Here is a 24,833-nt window from a genome sequence, read left to right as displayed (position 1 = left end):
TCACCTTGAATATTCAAAGTAATTAAATAAAAAAAAAATTCAGATTTTTTTTCATTATTCCATTTTTAATTACATTTTCATTAGATCACATATCTACTTTATATTAAAATAATTTTTTACCCAGATAGAAAGTTGCCGCCAATTTTTTTTTACTACTTTCAAATGTAATACAAAACAACCTATAATTTTTTTTTCATAATTTTCTTAGACAATATTTAGAAAAATGTCCTAAACATCCTGAAGATGAAGAAGGGCGAGACTCGAAATCGTGATCACGGCTAATAATAATTATACGGACGATACCTGAACTCGCTCGATCTCCAAAATTGAATCGCGATTTGCATTTGGTTTTGCATCGAACTCGAATCTCGTCTCGCTCTCCTACCTCGCATCTCGTGCTCTCGCAGCGTTTCTCGCGCGAACCGTGTCTCCGTGGAACCGGATGATACGACGGGGATACAAAGGGAGGGAGGGTCGACGCGTGCGAGTTGCAGCAACGCACCGCTTGTAAAAACGAGCTCGATAAAAATGTCGCACGACCGAAAGATCAGATCGCGGATTACGGATCAAATGTGGGACGCACTTTCATGTTCCATGGCCATCCGGTCGGCCGATCGACCCGGAGACCCCGCTCCGGCTCCCTGTTCTCTCTTTCATTTAATCGCCGGCGCCGGCCGCCCACCCGGTATATACATACACGCGGTATACATATACGTGCACATGCCATCTTCGAGACCAAGCACACACAAACGCACACAACACACACATGTCTGTAATCTGTAAGCCGCGCTCGTAAGAAAACCGAGGTGACGTGATAATGAGGAGAACGCTAAGCTTTTGAGTTACTTCCATATGGTCGCGGCTGCAAAATTGTCCGAGGCATTTTTTTTTCTGGGTCTCTCGGTCAAACCACTTCGATCGTAAATTATATAATTGTTGCACGCGAAGTATGTATTATGTGCATCATCTTTTGACGACAGCTGATCTCTTTGTGTCAAGTCTCTCTTTTTAATTTTCAAGGTACAATCATGGGTACAATCTTGACCGATTTCTGTTCATGGAAGTTTTTCGAAATTTCAAAGATAATTATACCGTTGAAAAAAGAGTTTGGTAATAATAATCAAGACTAGATGACAGTTATTAAGCGCTTCGATGAAATAATTTCAATTAAATATTCGGTTAATATAACCAAATATTTAGTAATATTCAGTAATCGTTTGATAATCACTTAATTAATTAATAATAATAATGATAATAATAGTAACCGATTGGCTATTATTATTATTATTATGTTTAGTTATTATTGATATAATTACTAAATATTGCTAAATATTAATCAAACATTTAATTAAAATTATTTCTTACAAGCTTGAATAGTGCTACTAAACTTTTTTCAATGTATATACATTTTATTATTTCAATGAAATACGGACATTCGTTTTTTTTTAATTTTAAGAGATTTTTTAAAAATCACTTTAAATAGATAAAAAAGTGGTCGGAATCAGATGAACATGACGATATCAAGAAGATATCCTTTTTTCACACTGAAAAAGAGTTTAGAAATGATAATCAAGCTTTGGCGAAATAATTATAATTAAATGTTGGATTAATATAATTAGACGTAATAATAATAGTAATTAATCTATGTTACTAAACGGTTGCCTAAACTTGGTACCTACTATCTTTATTATTTTTATTACCACTGAAAGAAGAGTTCGATAACAGCTATTAAATGTTGAATGAAACAATGCCAATTAAATATTTGCTTAACAAAAAACAATTTTACTTTTCTAAATATTTTGTAAATGTTACTAAATATGGTAATATTTGCTAAATATTCAGAGGAGCAAATTTAGCTCTGGTTACATTAAGCAAATATTTAATTAGCATTATTTCAACATTTGGTAGCCATTGCCAAATTTTTTTTTCGGTATAAAAGTTAATCGAGAATAAAAACAAGGTTTCTCTCGCGACCAAGTTTCAATGAATTCAAATGTGGCTCGAAGGAAAGGCCTGATTATCAGATGGAATCCGACTTAATACGGTCTTTGAAGGCTTACGAAAACACATTAACGATAAGGATCTAACCCAGTTCTCGGAGACTATTCGCTATGGAGATTTCGATGCGTCGATTACGCGGTGTACGCGAGACCGAGTGGTGAAAGGCCAGTTCGAATAATTCGCGCACATTCGCGCGCGATTCCAGGCTGCCTGGAACAAAGTGTAAGGAATGTCGATTTGCCGAGGGAGAAATTGTCGACCCTTTTTCGTCGAGGAAACTCGCGGATCTCGCGATTCCGCGCGTAGCGTCTCCTCTTCGGAGAAGCCGCAGGGAGTCCTTGGGAGGAAGCCCGTCGCGGCTGCTGTAGTCGCGACGCGTAAGCACAAGAGACCGTGAGACGACCGGGCGTTGGCGGATAGACACTCGTGTAGACACGGGTAGGTCGGGCTCGCTCAATTATCGGATTCCATTACGTAATCGCGTACGGTTGCGCCAGCAACAGCCGGCGGCGCGCGGCCGGCCCGCGTGTTGCCGGTTGCCGGTAGCCGGTTGCCGGTCATTAGAATCGCGAACCAGTCCGCCGCGCCTGCCTCGACTCTTAGGTCACGAAATCGCGAGGGGCAGAATTTATGTACTAATTTCTCCGTCAGTTCTTTTCTTTTCTTTTTTTTTACAAGCGAGGACGCCGAGAGTGTCGAACACAAAGAAACATCGTTAGGTACTTGCCAAGCCGATTTTTTTATCAATCGAGATTAATTGAGATTTGAAATAGAAGTTCAATTTGTGTTCGATTCGGCTTTTATACACTGAAGAAAAATTTCCTATGTTCAAGTAAACATATTTATTTTAACATTATTTGATTTAAATATTAATGTAAAATTATTTATTTTTAAACTTATTAAGTATTTTTTTTTTTTTAATCAAGGAAATGATTTTAGAATAGCACATTTTCTCGAATCTAAACAATTTTTATCAGTGTAGTGTTCTAAGTTTTCATGAATTTTTATTTTAACTCGATTTTTTATTCGAATTATAATAATAATAAATATTTAATATTTTACATATAATATTATAATAATAAGTATTTAATATTTTCAATATATATATTTAATATAATAATAATAATAATAATGTTTCCTATTATTTTTTTCTCAATTTTTCCGTCTTTTATTTCTCCATCAACTTTTTTACGCGGCGGGGATCTTGAAGGTGTCAGATATCCATTGCATAATGATCAAATTGATTGGATCGAATCGATTTAATCAGGGATTAGAAAGAATGTGTCTGTTCGATGTTTTACATATGTAAATGTTCTTCTATTTTATCTCCTTTTCGGACTTCGAGACTTTCCTTATTTTTCTTTTAATTTTTATTCGCATACGATACCGGTAATAAATAATAAAATAAAGGATCTTTTATTGCTAATTTCTCAAATTTTAAGAATCTCAACTTTTCTCGACACAAAGAGAAGCATAATTTATGGTTATTAGATATTTTTTATACCAAATCCAGGGACAAGTTTCAATCTTTTTGCGAAATATATGTTGGCACATGGAAAATGCTAATCCATATGTAAAAACTAGTCATTTAATTTTTTTTTTTTATATATAGTGTTATTCCACACTTAATAAAAACTACATTATATTACAAGTAAACTGGCATTTAGAAATATTTATCATAAATTATATCAATATCACATGAAAATCGCAACACTTATATTTCACTTATTGTTAGAGATTTAATTATATATTTCTGAGGAGTGTGAATATTTTCGTTTATCTTGCCTGGACTACAAATTGTTTGCCAATTGGTTGTGGCTCATGGGAAAGCAGAAAGTTTGTTAGAACGGTCAACACAGTTGGAACGTTTTCTGTTTGCAATCTTAATCTATATGAGATCAGTCCACACCGTTGTGTTTATTGAAGAAGTTTCAGTGACAAGTTAAAATGACAATTTCTTTCCTGTCCCAGTAATTCGGGTACGACCAAGAAAACTCAAACAGACATGACACACAAATTCGGAGACACGCCGCTCGCGCGCAGGGACAGACTAGACTTCGCACAAAGCTCATTTCAGCCGCTGTCCCCCAGAAAAACGGCGATGTTAACCTTAGGACAACCAGTACCGCGCGTTGCTCGTTCCCCGTGTGGCTTTTCTACACCTACGGCCAGTTGGCTAAATAAGGATACAATCGTGGTGTCATCGAAGGAATATTTCTCGTTCTAGTGTGTGAAAAACAGTAATAGGTAATTTCAGGCCATAAACAACTTAACGGATCACCGGATCGCGGTGAAAACGTGCAAACCCGCACGTACGCCTTCACAACCGGTCCAGACGAAGCGAACGAACGAACACGAACGAATAAATTTGCTTCAATGAGCTTGAGCGACGACCCTTAAAGTGGATTTAGACCGAGCTGGCAGGGCGAATTATTTACGAATATTTATGGACGAGAAAGCGATTTTTTTTTCTCTCGGCAAGAAATCGAATGAGTGCAATCGAGTTCAAATCAGACGAACGAGCACGAATACGAATGGACAGCAGGACGTTTACTATTGGAAAAACTTGTAATTTCTTTTTCATTCTTGAAAATTATAAATTTTCATGGGATTTTATTTGTACTCGAGGAAACTTTTGGAAATTTTATTTTTAAATTTAAATTTCATCTATCTCTGACAAAATTGTTTTTTTTATATAATTTTTTTCCAATTTTTGACAATACAAAATGTTGACAATTGATTAGCAATAAATATCTTTTATAACCACATGTATTCATGTGTGCAATCTCGTGTGATTCGTGTGATTTATTTCAATGCCACATAAAAATAATTCTTCAATCTTATGCCCAGAGAAAAGTCACGTTTGAATGAATGAAATCGTTTCTTTAACTTGATTTTAAGTTGAAGTAAAAATAAAAATTTATTTGATTTCAAGAAATGACGTTATTAGTCATTTTTAAAAATAAATAAATTATTTGTATGTAACAACTAATTTAGTTGTTCTAGTTTCAAAAATTATATTTTTTTCATTTAAAGAAAGATTTGAGTTACACAATCAAACTAATAAATTCTTTCATTTCAATAAAAGGAACAACAAAAAAAAAACTCTTCAAATCAAAGAAACTCTTCTTTAATAATCGTACAGCAATGCACAAATTTCTTTGATTCAAGCAAATTTTTATTTGCTGGAGGAAACTTTTCTCCGAGTGTACATAAAACTTTGAATGAAATTCCTGGAGAAAAGCGGGGAATTTTCGGAGGAATTGTTTTATAAAATTCGAGGGAACAACCCTAACTGGCTTCAATGAGTGCGGACGACGTCGCCAGTCAATGCGGCGGTCATTGAAATGAGGCACTCGTTTGCGTTTGTTCGCGTTCGTTTGCGCTCATTGTTCGGTCTCAATTCACCTTTACGCACATGAAAGGGTCACGTAAACGATTGGCATGGACAACTCTCGGCCGGCTGTTGATCATCGTGAGGACCTTGATCGACACGATGGCGGCGATCGGCTCTCGATACCTCTCAGTCACGTAGCCCACAGGAGAGGAATTCCTTTTTTCTTCCTCTTTTCTCGGCGTTGAAAGATCTTTCGTGCTGACATTTATCGCCGTTTTAACATTAACGATAACACACCGTACGAAGCTTTTATTGGTAACAACGAGAATTTAAATTATACCGAGATTATAGCCATAGCAAACCGAGCCATATACCTGCCAAGAGAGCATGTATTGCAAATGTTATGCGTGTTGCATAATATATCGGTAGAATTCCAGTAACGGCCGAGCACAATCCACCGTTTTTCTAACAACGTTAGAAATGTATCGGAAAACGAGCAGTAGAGCCCCACAGGGCTCTGCATTATGACAATATAATGACAAGGTGCGCACTGTTCCCGCTATGCATTTCTGTTGTTACACTATGGCTAGCGAATCGTAATGACAGAGACCAAGCTTAAATTAGGACACGGTGGACAGGAAATTTCTCTGCAATTGTGATCGAATTTGCTGCACACTGTTGGCATTTTGCTATTTGAATATATACAGGGTGTCCCGAAGTTTGCGATCAAAGTATTATGCACACAAAAAAATTACTATCAAATCAATAATCTTTGTTTCATATATAAGCAAGAATATAAAATCTTGGAAGAATTTATAGCCTTAAAATGACATAATTTGCTTACATGAAGAGAAAAATTTTCTTCATGTAAGCAAATCATGTCTGTTTAAGATTATAAATTCTTCCAAGATTTTATATTCTTGCTTATATATGAAACAAAGATTGTTGATTTGATACTAAATTTTTTTTTGTGTGGCAAGAGAATTCTGTAAAAATGCAGTAAGTAAAAGAGTTATTTGTAAATTTTTATTTCACACGCAAATATTATTTTTTTTAGATATAAAGACTCTTAAAGCTAATTAATCGATTGATCAGCTTAATTAAGTCATTACATCTAAAAAAAATAACTATAAAATAAAAATTTACAAATAACTTACTTAATTTTTTTAGAATTCTTTTGCCATAATCATAGGTTTAATTTTATCACCTATCATGCAGTGACTAATATTACATGACTCATGAACAGCTGACCATTAACAATAAGTCTGTAATTGGATCTTAAATCTTTGATCACTCAAATTAAAGTTGGAAATAAAAATTTACAATTAACTTTTTTACCTAATGTGTCGACAATTCTCTTGCTGTAGCATTTTGATTCTTGAATTGCGGGACACACCGTGCACATGCATACACACAGAAAGATTAACAAAAAAATTTTTTTTAAGAGATACTAATTAGGTTTCGATGCCAATTACTTTTCTAAACATTTAATAAACTAAGCATATTTAGTAATATTAACAAAATATTTAGAAAAGTCAAATTATTTTTTATTACATTAATCAAATGTTTGATTGGCAATATTAGCATTTCAATTAACATTTGATATCTGTTACCAAACTTTTTTTCAGTGTAAGGTTAATTAACTTGGTCAGCAGAAAGGTACACGTGATCAACGGAAAGTTCTCCGAAAAGGCATGAGGAATCGATTAGGATAAATAGATAATGATTATGTGGTAATCTAAGACGGTTACGTTGATTATTCAATCACGCGACTTGAGTCGGGAGGGGAAAAGAGAGTGGTGCGATTCCCGCATGAATACATTATAAACAAAAACGTGCTTAACATAATCTGTTATACAAAGTAATACCACACATTAATTATAAAATGTATAATTTAATGTATATAAAAAGCACAGATTGAAATTGCGCTCGTTAAGCGCATTGTTTAAAAGGTGAAAGAAGAACAAATTATATGTAACTTTTTCAGATAATCACTTTTTAGATACATCACTGATGGACAAGCTTATTTGATTCAAGTAAAATACGTTGTTAATAGTAGCCAAATAACTGATTTACATAAAACAAGTAAATATTTTTTGAAGTAAATATTACATGTATTATTTGATGTAAAATAGTTATTTGTATAATCCCAGTAAGATACTTATTTGGATCAAGTAATCCTTTCCCTCTCATTGACATTGAAAGGAGATACATAAAGAGAAAAAAGTTATACGATATAAATAGGCAAATATATCAATTTGTATTCCCCAAATAAATTTAAATGCGAAAAAAAAGCAGTTTTAGTCTTAGCAAATAAAGATTAATAAAAAAGCTGAAATACACGATATTTCACGGAAATACATATTTCACCACAATTAATTTTTTTTTTTTTTTTAGAGACAATCAATTTAAATAAATATTGAACGTCGCAAGTAACGTTTGCAGGCTGATATTTCAACTTTTTTTTCTCAGTATATACAGTGTCACTTTTTGAAATTTCTCTTGCAAAAATAGAAAAAGATCATGCTAAATACCCTTAAAAAAACTCAAACATTCATCCCTAGCGCATAATATACTTTAATATTAAATAATATTTTTAAGACATTAATAAAAATGGTTATATGTCCACTCCGGATAATTATATGAATATTATATGAAGAAATAAATAATATTATTTACTTCAATATTGTAAATGATCGGGAATTATAACTTTTAAATATAACAATTATAAAGTTTAGGAATATTTTATGAATAATAATTTACATTTATTTTTGATCACAATAATATTCGTAGAACCTTTTTAGTAATATGCCACAAATATAAAAACGGATATGTAGCATTAACACAGTATTCCCATAATATTAAAAAGTATTAAATAATATTCTCGGAATATTGATAATAATATTATTTTAATTGTTAATAATATTCGTATAATATTCTATTAATTATCTATGCTAACTGTAACCGTCAAAAAACATGGCTCGACACTATGTAACAGTTATTTGGTTTTAAAGTAACTATTGAACCACCAAGCCTAGTTATTACGTTATTAAATGTTATACTCGACGATTTATCTTCCTGTATTCTTATAAATCTTTACTGATTCTTATTAGTATCGAAATATTCCTTCCAGTTTCGCAACAGTATAATGCAAATTAGCAAATCAAACTAGTTAATCTTGAATTGTAAGCAAAGTATACTCGAAGTGGTATCTTTCCATGACTTGCCTTATACAAAGTATCTGTAATCTCGAATTTTTTTTTTAATAAATGAATTTTTATCTTAGTTATTCATATTATAGAAAATCTGTATCTATTTTTCTTCTATCATATTTTTCTTCGAGTAATCGTAACTATAGCTCGTTATTTTAAAACGTGTCTTCTTACAACACTGTGTGCATATATATCTTTATAGCTCTGCACTAACATATAAGTTCCGCGTCGATGCTCTCATCCATTTTCAGCTCAACAATAAAATCATTATTGACTCATCTCAGCTCTTCATTGTTAGTGATAAACGCGTGCATTCACTTCTGAGATTTTACGTAACGCAAACGCGCGTTTACCAATCGAAGAAAACAAAAATACATGGAAACGCACATCGGCTAAGAATAAACGAGAAGACGATTTGATGAAGAAACGTTTCCGAGTGTTTCGCGAGCCGCGAATTTTACGATCGCGATATTCGGCTTTTCGGTGTTCTTATAAGAATCGGCGAGACGAACGCAGAGGACGCGGGTGGATCGGGCTCGCGCGCGTTCGAGATCGCGCGGTATTTCGCGAGAGGCGAACGAAAGTGAAAGCTAAACAGCGAGACGCGACGCGACGTTCGGGTCCCGAGTCGCGACAACTCGCGCGGGAGGCTACCGCAACCTAGACTCCAATTCATCTTGCCTCAATCGAATTCAGAAGGGAGGGGAGTAATCTCTCTCGTTCGAGAACGACGGTGCAATCGTTTCCGGTGTTTCGGCGGCTCGTTGTCATCGCCTCCCCCCTTACGTCTCCTACTTTGCCTTTTATCTTTACCATCTTTGTATTTTTGTTTTATTATTATACTTATATTTGATTATTGTTTTAATTGTTATTACACCTGCGTTTTGCTTTATTATTCTTGTGTCTTTGTATTTTATCCCCATGTAGCAAACATTAATGAATTGACATCTCAGCAACATTGAATTGCAGATTGCGAATATTGCGGCAACATCACGAAATGTAGATTCGACGTTGAAAATACATTACGGAAACATCGAATGTCGATTGAATCTATGTCTTACAGATGTTGTAATTCAACATTGATTTAATTTATAAACAATATACATTTCTATATATTATATACATTTTGTATTTTCAAAAAAGAAAAATAAATATGTAAAATTATTTTTTTAATTATTTATTAAAATATATGTTTAAAAAATAATACTGATTCTTATCATTGAAAATAAATTCTTTTGCTTTCCTAAAATGTACTGTTCGTACATGTATATTTTGTATTTGCATGTTGTATCTGATATCTTGTATTATCTTTGTATCTGTACACACAATTCTGCATTAACGCTGACTGGCCCATGTTCTCAGCTCACCTTTATCGATAAAAGCGCTTTTAAGCATATTGGACCATATTCCAAGCTCATTCTTATCGATAAAACGCGTACATTTATTTCTGAAATTTTACGTAACGCAAACCATACGTTTAAAAGCGCATACCTATATTGATAAAAGTGAGTTGAGCATGCGGATCATTGATTTTTGTACGATGCCATCGCAAAGCGCACAACAAACGGCGATCGGCTATGTATCCATTTATCTCTCCTCCTCTCCTTCTCTTCTCTTATTTTTTCTGTCTCGCACGAGATCATCGAGTGATTAGAGGAGAGCGCGGCAGCCGGGGAGAAGTGTGACGCGACCTGGAAACCCCCTTGGTTTCCTTACGCAGTAGACATCTCTCGGAACGAGACCGTGTCGATAAGAGAGAGGGGGAGAAAGAGAGAGAGAGAGAAAAGTCGAAAGCGCGTTTCTTACGCAATAATTTTTAGTAACCAGCCGTGAAATAACCGCCGTAACGCCGTCACCGTCGCTGTCCTACCTCAAACTCTCGCCGAGAAGATGCTCGTCGCGACCAACACCGAGGGGACGGGGACATATGCGCGTACCAACGGCCGCGGTCGTAAATCCGACGAAAATGTCACGCGTACAACGCGTCCGATTTCGTATGCACCATTATTAATTAAAGCGTTGCCGCTCGTTCGCGCCGCTCGGGATTGCGCAGTCGTGAGAGAAGCGTCTTTCAAGAATTCAGTAGCATGACCTTTCGCCACTGTTTTAAATTTGTTTTATCGTTATTGATGGCAAACACTCAAATAGGTCGTTTAGAGGATGACAAGATTACAGACGGGAATAAAAAAATCTATCTGCATTATGCTACCGAATAGCTACTATCAGATTACTGATTGCAGTAAATCCAATGCAATTTTTTTTTATTTTTAAAGAGGGAATTTTTTGAAATTAAATTTAGAAATTAAAATTTGATTAAAATATTACTTTTTTTTATTTAAAAATGTAATTATGTTGTATTTATTTTTAGTTTTATGTGTTGGCTGATTCACTATCCTATTTGCTCATTCACCGGGGCAATGACACTTGTTTCGTTCGTTGCTGCATTCCTATTACATCTATTTTCTTTTATTTTTTTAAAGAAGACTTAAGTGGTTCAAATTATTCATTAAAGATAAAAGAAAGTTAGTTCAAACTATTGTTATTAGAAATTAAAATTATGTAGAAGTTAAAATTTGATTAAAATGTTATTAAATTTTATTTATAATTTTATTTCTTAGCTGGTTCAATTTTTCATTTGCTCGTTTACTGGCGCAGTGACACTAATTCTATTTTGTTCATCTGTTTTCCTATCGCATTTATTTTATTTTTTTAAGAATAGTATTGTTTTTAAATTTAATTTAGAAATTGAAATTATATAGAAATTAAAATTTGATCAAATTTTTTTTACTTGAATTTTTTTTAATGTAAATAGAATTTTATTTATTGTCAATTTCTTATTTGCTTATTCACCGATGACGGCATTCTGTCTCGTTCACCTGTTTTCCCATCTATTTTCTTTTTTTTTTTAAGAAAAAATATTTTTTTAAATTAAATTTAGAAATTAAAATGATGCAGAAGTTAAAATTTGATTAAAATATTTTTTTACTTGCAAATGTATTTGAATTTTTTTTTAAACGTAAATAAATAACATTTTATATTTAGTTTTATTTGTTGGCTGGCTCAATTTCTTATTTGCTCATTCACCGATGTGGTGACGACATTCTGTTTCGTTCACCGCTGCTTCCCTATTATTACATCTGTACGGCGAACGATCATCGCACTCGCGGTGTCCCAACTCTTACTCGAGGAACTCTAGTGCATTCCATATTTTATATTCCGAATCGCATGAACGATGCATGAACGTCTCTCAAGAGAGGCACTCCTAAAACGCCCAATGTACACAATTCGTCGCGCGGCACAGTCGCCTGCGATTTATCATTAGGCAACTGCTGGAAAAGGGGTACATACGTACGAGGAGGGAGCTCGTAAGATCGTATCGCGGATGCGATCGGCGATGCGTTCTTCAGCGTCGGCGGGAAAAAAAAGTGTACGCGGCGCGGCTCTTGCAAGGATGGTGAATTACGGAGCGTTGCAAAATCTCCTCCTTTGCGCAATTAAGCGGCGAGCGTCTCGGCACCGAACGTTGAGGGCACGCGGAGAAAAGAAAACGCCGGACTAAAAATTTCGTAGTGTAGGCAATATACCGGTCTCTCCCTCTCTCTCTCTTTCTCTCGTTAAGGTCCGCGCGCCTTATTTTATCTACATATTGCGTCACGTGCCGTTACAATCCGCAAGCCGAATTATTGCGCGAGCGTAAACGACGCGTAAAGCGATCGTAAAACTAATAATCCGAGCATTACGTGCCAACGCTCGTCTAATCGAGCCCGCGCGCGCTTTTTTTTTTTTTTCCTCTCCCGTAAATCTTTTCCTCGTAAAGACGATAATCGCCGATTAGGCGAACGGATGAATGAAGTGACAATAATAAATGAAGATGCAATTGGAAAACGACCCCGTTCCTCCCCCCCCCCCTCCCCAATCGGTAGTATCCGTAATTGCAGCGATAGCTCGAGAACATTACGTAGATCGTTATGTTGATCTTGACATTAAACCTCCGCGAGCTTGTAATTTGTAATATCCTGAGCGTTTTCTATACCCAGCAAACGAAAGAAACACAAATGAAGTGAAAAGTGTAATTTATTTTAATTTATCCGCGTTCGCGTTTTAATATCCCGGAATATTTTACGCATTTCGTATTTTAATCCGTTGCAGTCTATTTTTGAATTCAAATGGATTGAAATAGATTAAAATACGAAATGCGCTATTCCTCATTTTCAATTCGAATGGATTACCATTATGTTATTTTTTAATTCAAATAAACTGAAATATAAAATGAGCTATTCATCAATGTTCACCCAGAATATTGAATAATATTCTGAAAATATTATTCAATGTTTTTAATACTATTTTAATATTATGGGAATATTGTTAATGTTATATGTTATAATTAATGTTATATGTCCATTTTTACATATAATAATATTCGTGGTGTATTACTTCAATATCCGTAGAATATTATAAAAGTGTTCTATGAATATTATTGTGATCAAAAATTAATGTAAATTATCATGAATGAAATATTTATAAACTTTATAACGAATACATTTAAAAGTTACAATATTCTCGATAATTTAAAATATTGAAGTAAATAATATTATTTACTCTTGTCACGTATTTATATAAATAATATTCATATGATATTATCAGGAGTGGTCATATAACCATTTTTTTTAATATTTCAGAAATATTATTTAATATAAAAATAGGATTACGCGTTTACAAGGATGTTGAATTCGGATGCACTTATATCTATATTATATTATTTTTAGATTCAAATTAATTAAAAAAATCTGAGGCGTGAATTTGGAAACATCGAAAAGAATTCATTTCTATCCATTTCGATTCATTTTCGTTTACTGGATATTTATCCTGACGTCGACGAACGAAAGTCCATCAAGTCGACGAATGAATTTTCCCCTTTCTTCTTTTCTCTTTCTTCTTTTTTCGTCATTCGCGGCAGCATAACTTCGGACGGTGTAATAATTGCGGCGAAAATGGCAGTCTTAATGTTTGAAGAGCGAAAAACCCGGGAGATTATCGCCGTTTAAAGTTCCCGAGAGTCGTTAGAGAAAAAAATACTCGACTCGTGTAAAGAACCGAAAAACAGCCGTACTCTCTAAATTTTTTCAAGTGAAATTTCACTTAAAACGAATGGAAATTTACTTCAATCGATATAATGAAAATACTACCACTCGGAATGAATTGAAATTTTCCAGAAGCATAATTTTTCAAAGCTTATTTTACACGATTCATAATTTGCGACAGAATTCAAGACAAAATTCTATTTATAATTTTATACAAATTACGTATAAAATATCTGATTGATTTTTCTTTGACATAGTTGCGTTATTATAAAAATATAACATGGTTATTAAGAAATATATGTAAATATAATAAAAGTATACTATAAAATATTCTTTCATAATAATATTAATTTCAATAGTAATAAGTTTCAACAGTATCTGCAGTTACAACAATATCCGTTCGTAGAAATAAATTTCGTAAACGTAAAAGAAATATTTGGCGTAAGTTGCGGCATACCAGAAAAGAGCCAGGTATATACTTAACTTAACATGCTACATGACGAACTTTTAAACGTAAAATTTATAGCATATCACAATTTTTTAAGTTAAAGTAGACAACAATTTAAAGATTTACTTAGCATTTTAGTTCGGAATCCTTTCTAATCCATCGGTAATCGAAACGAGCATGTTTATCTTTGTAATTGATAGATTTCACTACGTATTGGAAAGGATATTTCTTATGTTCAGTTAATAAACGAGTAACTTGCTGCCTGGCCCAAGATATCATGTAGACGACAAGATGTCAGTAATCTAATGTTGTAACTCATGTCATTTACAATTCATGAGTATTTAATATATATATATATATATATATATATATATATATATATATATATATATATGCATTTGTTTTATACTGCACATTTCATGCGTCTTGTATCATTTTTTGTATAAAATGATAAATAGAATTTTATCTGGAGTTCTAATTGCAAATTACAGATCATGCAAACTGGATCTAATGCGACTGGAAGATAAAAAGAAATTGTTTTCAACCGTTATCGCATGTGCTAGAGGCAAGCCTATAAAAACTTTCTATTCTGAGATACTAATTGTTTTATACCGAAAAACATTTTTAAAATTGATTCTTTTATTAATAATATGCGCCATTTTGCTATTTTTTTTTTGTTCTTTTTTATCCTGACTCCTGACTGAAAGTATTCTGCACAATTTGCGATAAAATCTATGTCAACCGAACAAGAGAAAGTCTCGTTATCACAATGACGAGTATGTTTAAAAACTGACCATACTTTTGCTATATGTTTCATGTACTTATATCAATAATTTTACATTAAGAAAAAAATATTTTCTACTCCTCATATAACATACAAGTATCACTTGAAATTTTACTATAATACATTTACTCTAATCGAGTGAATTATTTATTAATTATTTTTCATAATAATTAGAGCGAGTTACATATTCTGCAGAATTTTTCGCTTTTTCTTAAAGCTGATGAAGAAAATGATCAAAGTCGGCAAGACAACGCTAAGGTCAGCTGTTATACTTTAGTATCATTTTGACCCAAATTTCTGGATCCTGACTTTACTTTGACACCCATGTGCACGTTTAAAAACGGGGTGTCAAGAGCTTTATTTTGAATATTTCTTCAAATTTAATTTTCTTGTTGAAAAATTTGGGTGGACTGCCAAATGAGATGTCTCCCTTTTCATTAGTACAGTCACGCGTTGAACTCAACTCACTGAAGCTTATAAACATTCTGTTTCAGAGGTGGAGTGCGAGGTGTCTAGCCAAGTGGAGTACTCGCTGCAGGCAATCTGGGGCGTCAGCATAAGAGAGCTACACCTGGCGCTCTGGAAGCCGTGGAGCACGTTACGGGATGCGTCACTGAACGGGACCCTTTTACAGGGACACGCGCAATACCTCACGCCACCGCAAACGTATCCTTCGCTATTCGCTAGCCGCTCCGCGAGTCGACTCTAGTCACTGGGTGTAATTTCGAGTAATCCAGCGGAGACCGGTTGGATCATGTCCAATTATAGTTCCAATTTGTCTTCCGCATTACAAAGATTTAACGGTTTTTTTATTTAAATAAGGGAATTACGTAATCGCGCGGTGTTCGCGTTGAACCAGTTAAGCCGAGGACACGCGAGAGAAGTCGCAATAATCGATCGATCACGGTCACATTCTCAGTCGAGTATTTTTCCCTCGATCTAATTTTAGACTAATCAATCTATATTTTCAATAACGCGCTTGCAGCGATTGGTCGACTCGAACGTTTTTCGTTTTTTCTTTTTCATGTTTTTTTACTCGTATTTTTATTCAATCACCGTATTCTCCTTGACCGAAACTCCAGTAGACAGCCGCACGGTGAGGAAACATTGAGATTGTCGCTACCGGCTCCGGAACTTGAGCTCGGTACCCCGCCACGGCTCTGCTACCCTCTGGTGATCTTCCTAACTCGAAGAGACAATCGGGATCCCCATCCCGACGAAACTGTGAGCAATTTCTTTATTTTTGTAAAATCTTTGGTGAAAATTTTTCAGAATTTCTAGATAAATTTACGTAACGTTTGTTTGAAAATTTTTGACTTTTGGACCGAATTGAAATGTTTTCAAAAATAATTTGAAAAAAATGTGAATATTTTTTTCAAAATTTTTCAAATTTAATTATTTTACATGTTGTGTTAATTTGAAAAAAATCCGAATATTTTTCAGATTATCTAAAATACTCAAATAAGGATATATAATATTTTAATTTAAATCAGACATCTGTATATTTGTGCTTAATTTGTATTTAATATTGTAGAGAAAAGGAGGGATTGTGGAATACCATTTCGTTTTTTTTACAATAACTTATTGTCACTAAATACTAATACGACATAATTCTAATTAATGCCAGTTTATTAGTCGCAAAGAGTTTTACCAATCATTCTATAGATAGAAATTTATTGAGTATATAGAACAAACGTGATTTACATTTTATTGAAGAAGGAAAAAAGGATGGAATATTAGCAATTAATATCGTAAAAGGCATTACTTTTTCTTAAAAAAAAAAAAAATTAATTATAAAGTTAATTAAAACTTTTTTAATAACTTTTTTACTTGAAAAATTTTTTAAATAAAACTTAAAACTATTTAAAATAATTTCCTTGCTTCTAATAAACACACGACGTCTACAATGAGATTGTAAAGTTGCAAGAGTGATGCACATGACATATTCTATAATCACAGCCCACATATAACAAGACTTTACTCATACACATTACGACACACATTAAATTCAATAATATTAATTGAAATTTACATTCAAGACCTTTAAGTTAGACCAAAGTTAAATTATTAATATGTAACGTAATTCAAATTAAAATAGCAATAGTCTGTTGTTTTAATTTGAATTGCATTTTGCACGTCTAGTTCGAGTGTTGATGCGAAATGATAATTTTTATACCATGGTTAAGAATGCATTTATTGGATTATACCGAAGTAAGACACGCAACGCTTTGTTATTGTCATTTGATATGATAATAAAGGAAGAGAGAGAATAAATATTTAGAAAAACTTTTCAGCCTCGAGTTTAGTTCGCTTATGTGTCAGTTGTTTTAATTTGAATTACGTTTTGCATAATTCGAGGGTTAATGTGAAATAATATGTATGTACTTCTAAAATTATTTAAAGAATATACACATGTAACTATTTCTGCTGGCTGCAAAAAACTGAAAGAAAAACACAGTGAATACTAATGACCAGCAACCATTTTATAACGTCTAAATAAACTTTAACGAAGTAATTGTTATGGTTGTTTTTAAAATTCAACGAGAATTATACGAGATATCATGATGTTCTACAACCGTAAATATATTTCACGACCGCCATCCTTCCTTTATTATGTTAAGATTTATTTCCTTTTAGGAGCTCACCTTCAAAACATTATTATCATTTCATTAACACGTGTGCAGTAGGGAAGTATCATAATGCGTCTTTCATTCTATTCAGTAGTTTATGAATTATGAAAAATAATCGGCGTATTACTCATTCGATACTATTATAACAGAAGAAGCACTTTTTTGAAACAGTCAATATCTTTTCTAAAAATCATTATATATGAATTCTTATTATATATTCTCTAGAATTTCTCATTTTATAATTTCTAAAGAAATCTCGTAAAATCTAAAAATAACGGAAAGATATTAAAAAGTCTACGTCTCTTGTAGAAGTCTTCACATATGTAAATTCTGATGTAATTTAAGAATTTTTACTCTATAATTTTTGAAAAAAATAACATTAAAAATCTGAAAAAAATTAAAAATTTTTTTTCAAAAATCTACATGAATTTAAAACGTGAAAAATTCTGAAAAATTCTAAGGAAAATTTTCATCAGGATTGTCTCACTTTCATTATCATTCGTCATCTCTCGTGACATTGATCTCTGTTTAAGGTGGCCCTGGTGAACGTCGTTCATATTAAAGACAGCGTGTGCACGTTGCCAACTTCGATTCTAGCGCAATACCTGAAGCAGGCAAACGGCCAACTGTCTTGCTTAAAGGTGAGTGCAAATTGAATTAGCTTTTAAAGGTGAATCCCAGTATCTACCATTAATTATATTGTGGTATTAGGTTTTTTGAAGTTGAACGCGAGAGGTTTATTCTCAGACCATTCGTAGTTATAATTATATTCCAAAAATGATAGAGATTCACTTGAAAAAAGAAAAAGAAAACATTGGTGGCAACTATAAAAGTGACAACTATACAAGTTTTATATGCAAAATTAATTTACGTAATCGAATTAACTATTTCATAGTTATTCAATTACGATAATTATTAAAAAATAGTTTATTCAATTATGTACAATTATGTAATTAATCCTGCACATCAAAATTTATATATACATTTGTATATAAATACACTCAGAGAAAAGTTATGCTTAAATTGATGAATTCTTTCTTTAATTTGGCTTCTTCAAGTTGAGATGAAAATAACAATTTATCTGATTTCAAGAAATCACTTTTTAAAAATATATTATTTGTTTAATTTAAACAAATGATTTTTTAATTCAAAAAAAGTACTGACAGAAATGTAAGAAATTACTTTGTTTTGATTTAAAAAATATATTTCATTCACTTGAAAAAAAAAGATTGCGTTTTACCCAAACTATTTCTTTAATTCTAATAAAAGGAATAATTAAAAAAATGTCTTTGAATCAAAGAAACTCTTCTTTAACCGTATAGCAATGCACAAATTTCTTTGATTCAAACAAATTTTTTTAACTCGGAGAAATTTTGCTTTTGATGTAACATATAATAATTGTCACTTTTTTATACTTGCCATCAATATTTTTGTTTTCTCTGAACGTAAGAACGCGTCTCTCGAGACGCCGTCTCTCGAAACTCGCTCTCTGACAAACGACACCGTGACAACTCGCGCTCGCGATTTTCCCGCAGCAACTGTACCTGGCCACGGGAAACTCGAGCAACTACGACGAGAGCGACGCGATGTCGTCGGCGGGTCTGGGCTCGCCGACCCTGGCGCTCGCCGAGCCGTGCAATAACAACGACACCGCTGGCGGCACCGGCGGCGCCGGTGGCCGCGGCACTCTGGTGGCCTCCGGCCAAAGCGGCGACCAGGAGGGCGGCTCACTCTGGAACACCACGGGCGAACAGCTCTGCGTCGTCTGCCAGTACTTTCCGCTGTCGCGTGCCCTGCTGCCCTGCCGGCACACCTGCATCTGCGCCTCATGCTTCGGCAAGCTTGACCGGTGCCCGATGTGCCGCAGCCCGATCAAGAGCTACTTCTGCATACGCAGCGAGGAATACATGCCGCCGGAGAAAGAGATCAACCTGTGCAAGCAACGGCAACCGAGTCACGGGCCGACCCATTGGCTCCATGATTGGAACGACCGACTCACCGACTTCCTCGGCTTCGCCCGATAGGAGTGTTGCGCTCTATCTACTCGGAGATTGCGCACGTCCTGCACACGCGAGCGTCAGGATGGTCGGCGGTGACTTTTTGTTTAGTACGGACGATTTCTGCACAGTTATTTCTATATAAATCCGAGGTGATAACTTTGTGGTAGAATATCAATGTCTTAAAATGATTGCGTGTTTTTCTCGAAAAAACAGAAGTAATTGTACTTCATTCTTTCATTGCTCAAGTTTTATAAAAATGTTACATGCACAGTGAACTAAACCATCCGTATCCTACTTTTTTTTCTCGGCAATTGATAAATAGCAACGCAGATTGATTTTCGTGTAATATTTTCAATGACACAGTAATTGACAAATTTGTTTCACCATCACGTTTATATGCGAAACAGTTTCTCATGCTTTCAACTTGCAACTCCATATTTTAATTCTTACATCCGCTTACAAACGATCAAGTTTTATTCCGTCCTAATTTTTCCTACACGCCTATAAGCACATAATATTTCTAGACAAAATATTATAAAAATATTAAAAATTAAAATAATATTTCAAGAATATTACTCAATCTTTTTATTATTTTAGTATTATGGGGATGTTCTGTTAATGTTATATGTCCATTTTTTACATAATATTTGTAATATATTCAATATCCGTGAAATTATGGTGAAATTTTACAAATATTATTATGGTTTTTAATAATATTACGAATATTATTAAAAATTAATGTGAATTATTTTGTATAAATTTATTAATTTTATAATTATTACATTTAAAAGTTGTAATATTCCCGATGATTTAAAATATTGAAGTAAATAATATTATTTATCTCTTCATATAATATTTATATAATATTATCAGCAGTGGACATAACATTTTTTATTTATATTTCAGGAATATCATTTGATATTAAGTAATATTATAGCGCTTATAAGGATGAGTTGGAAAAGTTACATTTAGTTCAATAAACTATTAACTATTGCTCCCATCTCTGATTTACGTTGGAATCAATTTTCGTAGAGCTTATCGAACAAAACAAAAAGTATCAAAGTTATACTGATATCTTGATTTATCGTTTAATTCTAAGGAAAGTGTTTGTGAGGACTCGCGAGAAAAACGCTGTAACAGCCCAGTTCTCCATTCAACGGAATACGTGCAAATAATTTTCCTGTGTCGTAAAGAATCACCGCACTCGCTTTTAACTACTACTTCTATTGAATGGAAGTGTAAAATTTTAATAATTTCTTTTAGAATGTCAGAAATTTAAAATAATCTTAAAACAAATCTTTTCAATGTTTTATATCATGTATTTTAGAAAAAAAGAAGTTTAAGTTGAAATTCTATTCAAATGCCCACTTATGGAATCAAGAATTATACGCGATTTTGTCATAGAGACTTTCTCTTCTGAAAAATCGAACTATCATTCATCATTGACTCAATTATGACTATTCAACAATTTTCGACATACACCCACAAATTACATTTGATTTAAGATTTCTCCATATTTTTTTTTATTCTCTACTTACGCAATATCGATATTTTTTTAATATGAATTTAAGGCGTGCTTCAAAAATAAGCTCTTAATTTTGATCGAGAGAAGATTAATTTCGAATCTGTAATATAGAGACACCGAGTATATTCTCCCGTTTTACTGTTCGCATCATCGCCAGTCGACTGGCTCACCTGAACAAATCTCAGTTCATCCAATTAGGGAGAGGTTGACCATGGTAACAAACTTCCGCATTCTGCCTGTACAGGAGGCAGATACCAAGCGATCCAGTTGGATCGTTGTACACTCGGCTTCGTTAAAGTCTTTGCATATGACATGAGACATTTTATTCGGAATTACGGAAATTTAAATGCAAGTCGATTATGCCGAGGCATTCAGAATTCCATAAATATTCGTATAAGAGATTAAATAAAACATTAAACAGTTAACTACGCTATATTTAATTAATAAAAAAATAATTTTATGGATTTTGACTCATCTGAACAATCTCAGTTCACCTAATTAGGAAGTGATTGACCACGGTAACAAATTTGCGCATTTTGCCTGTGCAGGATGCAGATATCAAGCGATAACTGCGCTACAAAAAAAGGGATTTGGATATAAATTAAATATCACTTGAGTACAAATCAATTAAATAAATTACATCATTTTTATCTAAAAAATATATAGTCCTTTTATTTTAATTTCTCTTAATTATGCAGTTAGGATGGGATCACGGTGGGAAGGGGACAGAAGAATAGTACTACTTGCTTACCGAAAACTTGTAATTATGTCGTATCTTCGGATTTAGGCAACTCTACAGATTCCCTTTGAAATAGGTCACCTGATTATTGGACGAGTACACTTGGCATCATTATGTCCTCACGTGTAAATTAAGCACTTTCGGATCGAACTGGACGATCCAACTGGATCGTCATACACTCGGCTTCGTTAATGTCTTTGCATATGAGATGAGACATTTTATTCGGAATCATGGAAATTTAAACGCAAGTCAAACACGTCTAAGCATTCGTAATTCCGTAAATATTCGTATAAGAAATTAAATAAAACATTAAACAGTCAACTACACTATATTTAATTAATAAAAAATAATTTTATGTATTTTTTATTGTCACGATACGAAAATATTTATGCACGATACATTCGATCCGAAAGTGCTTAATTTAGACGTGAGGACATAATGATGCCAAGTGTACTCGTCCAATAATCAGGTGACCTATTTCAAAGGGAATCTGTAGAGTTGCCTAAATCCGAAGATACGACATAATTACAAGTTTTCGGTAAGCAAGTAGTACTATTCTTCTGTCCCCTTCCCACCGTGATCCCATCCTAACTGCATAATCAAGAGAAATTAAAATAAAAGGACTATATATTTTTTAGATAAAAATGATTTAATTTATTTAATTGATTTGTACTCAACTGATATTTAATTTATATCCAAATCCCTTTTTTTGTAGCGCACATTTTCGTTTAGGATTGTATTTTCTAAAAAAAGACTTTGCAAAATTGTATTAAATATTTTGAGGACTGCGACTGCGTTCCCCTAAATAAATGATCGTGTACATATATATATGAGAGATCACACCGGGAATTTTTACTATGCGACATTTTGTATGTAAGTACGTTAGATGTAAATATATTATAAGCGAGATCTATGGTGCAATTGAAAGCAAAGATGTTATCCAATTACAACAAAAATGTGCAATATGCGATTGTGTGTAGACCGGCGATAGTATATTTTTTCATATTACTTCATTCGTCGCAATCTCATAATTCGTTAGTATCACATTTCTTTGTAAGGAAACAACTTTAGGAGCGGTATAATTTGATATTATATTTAATCCTTTCGTATCTTCGGGACATGTATGTCACACGTGCGAAAAAAATTATAACTTTTAAACAAGTAATGCTATTGATTTATCTTGGCTCGATTTGATGAAGGAGGTTCAGGCTACACGTAAAAAAATCACATACTTTGAAAAGTAATGTTTTCAATAAAATATAATTAACTAAATTTTTTGCAAAAAAATCAAACTTTTAGATAATGAAGATTTAGATGTCAACATATTATAGAACTAATGCTAATTATACACTGAAAGTCTCATTTAAATGTGATTACAACTTTATTGTGATGAATATTATAATAGTTTATATATGTAATGTGTGGACAACCCCACAATTTGTTACAGTCAGAGAACTTTTTTTACCGTTCTAAATACGTCCGAGGACAACGCACTCCGTAACAATATAATACATATTTAAAAAACTAAAATCCAAGCTTATTTTAAATAACATTTCATGACCACCATTTTGAATTTAAATTTTGATAGTAAATTTGGAATCAACACTCTCAAAAACCTATAAAGCCATTCTTACAAAACGCCTCTCTTTTGCAAAAAGCCGGAGGTACGAAAGGATTAAGATCATCTTAAGTATCATTAAAATTACAATGACCCAAGCAATGTAATGATTGTATAGTTTTTCGAAATTGTTTACGACGTTCTTAAATGAAAATCGAACTAGAAATGTCGTCTATTCGTGGAATTCTACATCTGAACATTGGTGTTTTTAATTGTACTAATTCGTCATTAAGTTGTCCGATACTTGGTAGATATATACATGTATGCATGCGTGCGTGTCTGTATGTATGTGTGTTGTGTAAGGCACCTGGGGTGAAGACGTGCGAATCGAATCGAATTTTGTTTCTGTGTTCAAATCCACATGTTCGAACTAAATTGGCAAAATTTTACTCGAATCAAATAAAAAATCGTTAAAACAACTTTCAATTATTAATATAATTATCTCATCTGATTCGATTCGTATTCAAGTGGTTCGCACTTCTCTACTGAACCGAGGCTCATTTATTTTATTTTTTAAAAACTAATAAAATTCTTTTTCTAAATAAAATAAATAAAATGGGCCTACACGTTCAGCCCCACGATTCCTTACGATTAACATGTAAGTTTACTTCCTTAATAGGGCTCTCGTCGTCGCGAGAAGCGTTTTCGTCGGATTCGCACGTACAGTTAAAGTATTATCCGTTTCTTCGCAAATTCCACATTTACCGTTTACATGCGTGTGTATGCGTGCGTGCGTGTGTGCGTGTGTGAAGACGCGTGCAGCGTTTTTTGTCGAAATTTTGTACCGTTAAAACGCTAGTGGACGCACGGCACAGAGAGTATTCGAAGACACGTGAGTGGAAGGCGGTGTTAATTCTCTAGATTAGGACCATCACGTTAATCTTTAACGCTGTAAATAGACAGACTGTGATAATTTCTAACAACGTCTGCGTGAACACATCTCGTGAACGGGGGTGACGTGAGGAGGGACACGTTCAGGAGAGAGAGAAAAAGAGAGAAAGAGGCCTCTAAGGAGGATTATCCTGGAGGAGGTGAAGGGAAAGATGGTTGTGATCGAAGGACACGAGAGAGCGAAGGCCTTTGCAGTCAATTTATCGTAAAGGAATTTAACACTTTAATTTATATTCTAAGCGATGAGAAAGCGTGGGCCGAACGTCTCGATCCGCGCTCGAAGCACCATACCTGTACATAATTTATTTAAATAAAGTGTATTAGCTGGCATTTTACACATCTCTTGCTCGCTCATCGTTGCTCTTCACTATAAATATAATGTATAAATGTCATTAAAAGTTTATATTATCAGAAACGTCAATAATTTTCATATATCAATGTTGGGCATTAATCGATTAATTTATTTGTTAACTAAAAGAATAGAAGAAAAATCAAAAAATATAATTATTAGTCGATATTAGTTAATTCGATAAATTATTTCATTTTTTATATCAATTAAAACTATAA

General features: G+C 33.5%; 1 protein-coding gene across 3 annotated transcripts in view; it reads left to right on the top strand.

Moving 5' to 3' along the window:
- Positions 1–24,601, top strand: part of LOC105197354 (cell growth regulator with RING finger domain protein 1) — a 53,941-nt gene extending 29,340 nt beyond the window's left edge. For 2 of the 3 annotated variants that reach the window (XM_026139280.2, XM_026139282.2), the window contains exons 3-6: positions 15,358–15,529; positions 15,946–16,087; positions 18,027–18,134; positions 19,029–21,282. In XM_026139280.2, the coding sequence (XP_025995065.1) occupies positions 15,358–15,529; positions 15,946–16,087; positions 18,027–18,134; positions 19,029–19,517 (911 nt within the window). In that variant the 3' untranslated portion in view covers positions 19,518–21,282. Of the gene's footprint in view, positions 1–15,357; positions 15,530–15,945; positions 16,088–18,026; positions 18,135–19,028 lie in introns of all 3 variants that reach the window. The other variant, XM_026139281.2, reaches the window with a different exon arrangement.
- Positions 24,602–24,833: the final 232 nt, after the last annotated feature.

Source organism: Solenopsis invicta, chromosome 13 (assembly GCF_016802725.1).
Source record: "Solenopsis invicta isolate M01_SB chromosome 13, UNIL_Sinv_3.0, whole genome shotgun sequence".
Classification (NCBI taxonomy): Eukaryota; Metazoa; Arthropoda; class Insecta; order Hymenoptera; family Formicidae; genus Solenopsis; species Solenopsis invicta.
This window is presented reverse-complemented; position numbering and strand designations above follow the sequence as displayed.